Source organism: Ananas comosus, linkage group 19 (genome assembly GCF_001540865.1).
Source record: "Ananas comosus cultivar F153 linkage group 19, ASM154086v1, whole genome shotgun sequence".
Taxonomy (NCBI): domain Eukaryota; kingdom Viridiplantae; phylum Streptophyta; class Magnoliopsida; order Poales; family Bromeliaceae; genus Ananas; species Ananas comosus.
Window position 1 is genome coordinate 1734995 of NC_033639.1, and position 7840 is coordinate 1742834.

Below are 7840 nucleotides of genomic sequence, written 5' to 3' on the forward strand. Positions count from 1 at the left end.
CCGTTGGAGGCCGGACGAGCGCGTGGTTTGCTCTCATTTCGACTTCTCGCCGTGGTTGTATTAGCGTTTCGAGGTGGATTGTAGTTTACTGAAATCATTGGAATATCTTCTAAGTTTTAGCATTTGACGACATGTATTATTCGTTTATCTTCTTGCTAGTACTCAAATTCATGGATTAGTGTTTAAATCTGAATTTGGAGTTAAGCTAATAGTTTAATTTTACATGTTGAACTTGGAATTGACATAGGAGAAAATATATAGATCCTGCACTGTCATTTCTGAAAATTACCATATTTAACTTTAGGAGCTGTGGTTCTATTGTATCGTCGCTGTTAGTATACTATGGATACCCAGATTAGTGTAGGATGAGTTTACGCTCGTGCTGGGATGCCGAGTTTATTTTACAGTAGTGTGTAGACTGTTCTAGATTGTCGGGTGCTGTCGCGGTTGACGGTGGACTCAGATTTCTGTTTCTTGTATAAGATTGTGCCAAGAGCACGTTAGCTTTGGTTGTTAGACCAGTTAAACTCTTTTTCTTTAATTGTAGCCTGCGAGAGCCTAATTAAGCTCGGCAGAGACACGCTTGCATACTCGGTTGGGTAACGCCCACGAGTGCCACTCCGGAGTCGGGCTTTGTGCGTTCGCGTTGATGTCGTAGAGTCCGGATTTGACTTACTCTCCACCAAAGACCCAGCGTGGTGGTGGTTGGTATAGCTTCGACAGGCGGGGCGGGTGCGTTCATAGTCCCTAATGAGATTGGGTCAGAGATTACATCTTGCTTATATCTACTAATAGCTAGTGTTGGTTAGCGATAGTATAAGGGCATGTAGCTGTAGAGTTTTTTTAGCTTCCTTTACTATCCTTGAGCATACTTTCTGTAGACTTAGTGGGTGAGCCGTTGAGGTCGGTAGCGGTACCCACTGAGGACTAGTCATTCTTGTAGTAGTTCTCACACCCAGTTGTTGACCTCTTTTTGCAGAGCCATCGTTCGCGACTAGTGCTGTTGCTGTTTTGGATCGTGAAAAGGGAGTCGTGAGCTAGATCTCTTCCAATCTTGCTGCAGTAGTAGAGGAGTGCCTCCCACATGTAGGTTTGGGGTTTTTTTTGTATATATAGTCTTATTGTCTAGATGCTCACTGGAGCGAGTGGTGTAGTAGACATTTTGTATATACTGGAACCTTTGAGGTTATATATTACTTTTCTGTTTAGTAGCTCTTACCTTGTGGTTGTAGCTTGTTTTTGTTTAAAGGTACAGCTATTGCTTCGTATATAGGAAAAAAAATTTTGTATACGGCAGGTCTGTTGGCGTGCCCGGGGAAACTCGGTAATCCGAGGTGTGACAGTCTCCAAATGGACGGTCTAATTAATTGCTGCGCACAAATTTTGTGTGCATTAGGTCCGCGAAATTTTAGCTCAGAAAGCTATGATAGCTCCGTTGATTCAGATAACACCAAGAGAAGGTACGTGCGAATTCTCTATGCACCTGGTGCGTAGAAAATTCTTGTAAACCAGTGATTCTACTGTATATCTAATTTATCTATATGCCTTTCAAACATTTATGGTGGTGGAGTTTGACTGCTGAGATTTGTTCCGTCTTCAAATGGACGGTCTGATTAACCGACACGCACAAATTTTCTGTGCATTGAGTCTCCAGAAAATGAAATCTCATCTTAAAGAGGTTTGACTATTCCACTAATACAGGCGCAGATTCTCTACAGATATAATAGATATTTGATAAAGTTTTTCAGCTACAGGGCGGCGCATCTCAATCATCGAGCGAAAGTTTGGTCATCATAAGGACAGTCAGATCAATGAGTGGAAAGAGATTTTTTGTGCATCGGTTCTACAAAGAATCTACATCTACAAAAGATTAAAGCAGTTAGAAGAAGATAATTCCCCCTATTTATTTTTCCATTTTAACTTTTTCCCAAATATATTATATATTATATATAATATAATGTAATATTCTCTCTAAGCCTACAAAACAGGGGAAAACAGAGTACATACACATCTCTCTACACAAGTTCAAAGTAGAGAGAGAAACAAGAGAGAGAGAGAGAGAGAGAGAGAGAGAGAGAGAGAGAGAGAGATGAGGAGATCATCAACCACACTTCTCTTTGCCTTTTTCCTCTCCCTTCTTCTTCTACAGAGGCCCATTTTTGCATCTAAAAAGGTACAATAACAACACCTCCTCTGTTTCTTCTCCTTTTCTTTTTTTCCTTTTGTTTTTCGTTTGGTGCTGCATCTTCAATATAAATTTTTTTTTCTTTTAATCTCTCTTTTTTCATTAAGGAAAAAATAAAGTTTCTAATTGTTATGTTGTAGTCTTATGTGGTGTACCTTGGAGACCACATCCATAGTGCAAAGGAGTCTCCTTTAGAAGAAGAAGAAGCATACAAAAGAGCAACAGAGTCTCACTATGATCTCCTCTCCTCTGTTTTAGGAGAGTAAGTAGTAGCAACACAAATTTCATTATCATCTCTTTTAAATACAAATAAAATATCATGTATTTATTTATATCTAACCACAATGCAGCAAGGAGGAGGCCCAAGATGCCATATTTTACTCCTACACAAAACACATCAATGGATTCGCGGCGATGCTCGAAGAGGAGACGGCGAACGCGATCGCAAGTACGCAAAAATATATGTATATATATATATATACATCAACATATCTATCTATCTATCACTTTTATGATCAATGCCTCAATCTTATGATGATCATAATAATAATATTTAATTTATATATATATATATATATCTATATATAGAGTACCCTGGGGTGGTATCAGTGTTTCCAAATAGAGGGCACAAGCTACACACAACAAGATCATGGAAATTCATGGGGTTGGAGAGAGATGGTGCAGGAGCAGTTGCAGGGGACTCATTGTGGACTAGGGCAAGGTTTGGAGAGGACACCATTATTGCAAACCTTGATACTGGTATTTTTTTTTTTTAAATTAATTTATTTTATTATTATATTATTATTCTAACTTTTTTTTTCTCCATTTTTTTTATTGCTTTTTAGAGATCATTATGCATAAAAATGCACTAGTTTTAATTGGTTTGCAAATTAGCTAGTTATGTGCATTTCATGATTATTTTCTTCTTCTTCTTTTTTGGAGGTTACTGTAGAATTGCACTAATTTTAATAGGTTTACAAATTATTTTTGTGCATTCCATGGTTTTTTTTTCTTTTTTTCTTTTTTTTTGAGGTCATTATAGAGTTGCACTAATTTTAATAGGTTTACAAATTATTCATGTGTATTTCATGATGTTTTTTTTCTTTTTTTTTTTAGGTCATTATAGAGTTGCACTAATTTTAATAGGTTTGCAAATTATTATTTATGTGTATTTCATAATGTTTATTTTTCTTTTTTTTTTTAGGTCATTATAGAGTTGCACTAATTTTAATAGATTTACAAATTATTCATGTGTATTTCATGATGTTTTTTTTTTCTTATTTTTTGTGGTCACTATAGAGTTGCACTAATTTTAATAGGTTTACAAATTATTCATGTGTATTTCATGACTTTTTTTTCTTATTTTTTGAGGTCATTATAGAGTTGTACTAATTTTAATAAGTTTACAAATTATTCATGTGTATTTCATGATGTTTTTTTTTCTTATTTTTTGAGGTCATTATAGAGTTGCACTAAGGGGCCGTTTGGTTAGATGTAATTATAAATGCAGTGTAGTTAGAGATACATGTACTTGAAAATACAGCAGTTAAAACTACATGATCTTGTTTGGTTGGATGTAGTAGAAAGCGCTGTAAGTATAAATAATTTATTTGGTTGCATGCAGTTGAGAAATAATTTTTAAAATTTTATTATTTTATATATATGATGGTGAGATTACCTCTAATGTAAAAAAGAAAAATAATTTTTGTTTAAAAATATTGAGGAGGTAAGCATACTTTTTATTTAAAATTACTCTCTCCAACCGCTGTAGTCGGAACTGCGATCAATTTGGGTGTAGTTTGAACTGCTGCAGTTAGACCTCCTCCTACAGTTCCTACTGCTGCAGTTGGAGTTAAATATATCAAACCAAATACGAAATTTGCATTTACATGTAGTTACAATTGCAGTGCAGTTGTTGTCACGCCCCGGATGTCTAGTTCCCCGGGCACGCCGACAAATCCGCCGTATACAAAGAAATTTTCTCTGAATACGAAGCGACAGCTGTACCTGTAAATCAAACGCTACTACGAACAGTAGTAGAGAGCTGCTAAAAAAAACAGAAGATAAACAAACTGAGTTTCATATACATAGTCCAAATCCAAAATACAGAGCTACTCGCACTGGCGAGTTAAGTCTACTATGTACAGAAACTCGAAACAACATCTACCTGCAGTAGGGGCACCTCTAGCTCAGCACGACGGGTAGGGCTCTAACTCGTGACGCCCTTGCCTCGATCCTGATCCGCGGAAGGCGCAGCAGCCGGAACCTGTGGCTCTGCAAAATAGAGGTAACAACTGGGCGTGAGAACTACTGTAAAAACAAGTAGTCCTCAGTGGGTACCGCCCAAAACCACATCGGTCCACCCACTAAGTCTACTGAATGCGGAGCAAGTAGTTTCAGAGAAAGTAGAAAGTAAACTCTACCTGCGTAATCGACTCACTACACTATCATGCTCTATCACTAACCAACTGTAGTAAAATGCTCAAACTCTGACTCGATCAGATCGCGGACTGTAAAGCATACGCCGTCCCCGGGATGTGGATAATTACACCCGGTCCTCGCCCACGTTGCGACTATCAGGCTCTATTCAGCACTAACTGGTGTCCGGGAGTAGCGAAGTCGCAAACTGGCCATGAGCGACACCAACGCGAAAAGGCACAAGCGCTGACTCCGCGGAGTGGCACTCGTGGCGCTACCAACCGAGTATGCAGGTATCTCTGTTCGAGCTCGTAACAGGCTCTGAAAAGTCCCCAAAGTCAAGTAACCGACTCAAACTGGTCTAACAACCAACACGGTATATGTGCCGCTCCGGCACAAATCTTGCGCCAAAAAGCGATAGCGGTCCACGCTGCAACTCTGACGCAGCCACTAGTCGGGAACAACCGTGAATCGAAGTCTGTAAAAATCCACTCGGCGCGAATCAGCCACGAGTGTAAATGTAATCCTAAACTACCTGGAAGGTACTCGTTCTCGAATAATACTGGCAGAGCAGTACAATTTAATAACGGCTCTAGGGCTAAATGCAGGCAGTTTAAAACAGGAGTACAGGTCCAAATCGACGCAGGTTTTCTACCTTAATTCAATTTCAACAGTCGCAACATGTATCAACCTACTATAATCTTAATTACCACAATTTCATCCAAATTCAGATTTGCAATCTAACAATATAATCCATGAATCGAGCTAAATAGAGTATCCAAAGGTCTGAATTTATACATTGCCGACGAATATGAACTTGGTAGTAAAAAACCGATGTAACCCACCCTCGACAGCGCACGAAGCACGGCGGCGCGCGTCGAAACGACGAAAATGCACGTCCTCGCCCGGCCTCCAACAGGCACAACGACGCACGCCACGCTCCAACGAGACGCTCGCAGGCGCGGAGTTACGTCGCCTTCCAATCTCCAACTATAGCCTCCACGAGCCTCAACTTCCAACTAGAGAGAGCAGGGGAACATTACAAATCACCACGTATCCCGTCTGTAGCACAACGATAAGCGATGTGCATGGGGGGTGCACCGTCGCATCCAAGCCACCCCTCGCATCATCCACACGACTAAAAAAATTTTTAAAAAAAAAAAATAATAAATAAACAAGGGTACTACATCCTCCCTCACTACAAAAGTTTTCTGTCTCGAAACTTTAAAAACATTACTCAAGACGCAGAAAGGAACGAAGTCGGGGTAGCAACTCTCTCAATCACCATGCTCGGGATCCCAGGTCAGCCTCCCGCCCTCCTCGCTGATGACTCCACTGACACTTTCACGCTCGCGAATCGACCTGGGCTGCGCAATTCTTTCGTCTCACGTGCGCAAGAAGTCGTGCAGACCGGATCGCTCCTCGTACCTCAGGTCCTCACCAATATCGAGTGAGTGAAGTCAATCACGTGAGAATAATCAGAAAAATATCTCCAGCGCGAGACATGGACACCATCGTAGGGATGCCAGCAAGTCGCGGGGGCTAGAGCTATCCGGTACACGGTCCGAATACGCTTATACCTCGAAAGGGCATACAAACCGTGGACTAACCTTTCACGTACTCAAGAACGGCGTATCCTCTGTTACGGCTGAGACTATTGAGAAAAACATAGATCTCAACTGAAACTTCTAACGTCTGTCTGCCTGTATCCGGCGTAGCTTCTTTGTCGGCTCTGTGCTTCAGAAATGGTGTCGTCGGACGACTCTCACCTTTCCTCAGCTTCAAGTAAAATCTACCGGTCCACATGTCACTTCCGCTCACCCAATATCCAAAACAGAGGGATCGACATCTCGCGTCCATACAACGCCTAAACGGAGCATCGAATCATTGTTGGATAAGCTGTGTTGATTACGCAAAACTCAACCAGTCTCACATGTCGTACCACCATCTCCAAAATTCAGGGCACGCATGGCCCTCAGATGTCCTCTAGACTGTCTGTACTGGTCCGCTTGACGACCATCTGCTTGTGGGTGGAACGCGTGCTAAAAATGCATTGACTGCCCAAAGCTGTCTGAAGACTCCTCCAAAACTGACGATACAACCCTGTCGGGTCTCTGTCTGACCCAATCGAACACTGGACGCCGTGCGCCTGACATCTCATCCAAGTATAGCTGCCGCAAGTCTCTCATTGGACCAGGTAGTCTGAACGGTAGGAGTGAGCAGATTGGTCGACGTTTCCACTATCACCGCAAATAGCATTCGTAACTAGCCTGCCGCTCTAGGCCAATCAACAACGAAAATCATAGTGACTGTGTACTTCCCACTTGCCCACTCTGGCACATGGCAGACTCTGAAGCTATGCAGCAGTATCTGTTGCTCGGCTTTCACTTGGCAAGTCAAACACTGAGCCACATATCTGCAACTGTCCCTCTTCATTCCATTCACCAAAAAACCGTGCCTTAAAGATCCTTATACATTTGGTTCCTACCTGGTCGACGGGTAATAGAGGAGAACAATGAGCCTCTCTCAGAATGTCCTTCTCGGATCTCAGAATTCACAGGCACACACGTCGGTCCCATGACCGTCAATACTCCGAACTTGGTCAAAGAAAAACCCTCTGCCTTGCCCGCTGTCTAGCTGCCTCTCTAATCATCAACAATAGGTAGTCTCGCACTTGTTTTTCTCGGATCTAATCCAACAGAGTGTGGCCCTGCAACTATAGATGTAGCCCGCCGGTAGACCCAGGGCGTACTATCTCGAGGGTCAGCCGCTTGTAGCTCCGAATAGGGGTTCGTCTGTCTCAGTAATCCGTCCAAAGCTCAGGCTCCTGCACTGGACTTCACTGCCAATGCATCTGCCACCACATTCGCTCCTGCCGGATAATCACTGAATACTAATGTCATAGCTTCAGTAACTCACACGGCGCATTTCAGTTTCAGCTCCCTCTGTGTGAAAGATACTGAGACTCTGTTATGATCGGTGAAGACCCTCGCAGTGTGCACAATAAAATAGATGCCGCCGAGAGCTTCAAAGCAAAACCACACGGCGCGGCAAGCTCAAGTCATGCTACGATAGGTAATTCTTCTCAATAATCTTTACATGCGGTGAGCAATAAGCAATCACCCTACCTGCCTGCATCAGCGCAACCAAGTCCACTGTGCGAGTTGCCATCATTGTAGACACAAAATCCTTCGCCGCATAACAAGGCAGGGTAAGGAAGAGATCTCTCTCTATTTG

General features: G+C 42.0%; 1 protein-coding gene across 1 annotated transcript; it reads left to right on the forward strand.

The window, feature by feature from the left end:
• Positions 1913-3103, forward strand: LOC109725000 (subtilisin-like protease SBT5.3). The gene is made up of 5 exons (XM_020254035.1): positions 1913-2032; positions 2068-2173; positions 2326-2447; positions 2536-2633; positions 2774-3103. Exons 2-5 carry the CDS (start codon positions 2090-2092, stop codon positions 2959-2961), a joined length of 492 nt encoding a protein of 163 aa, XP_020109624.1. The 5' UTR covers positions 1913-2032; positions 2068-2089; the 3' UTR covers positions 2962-3103.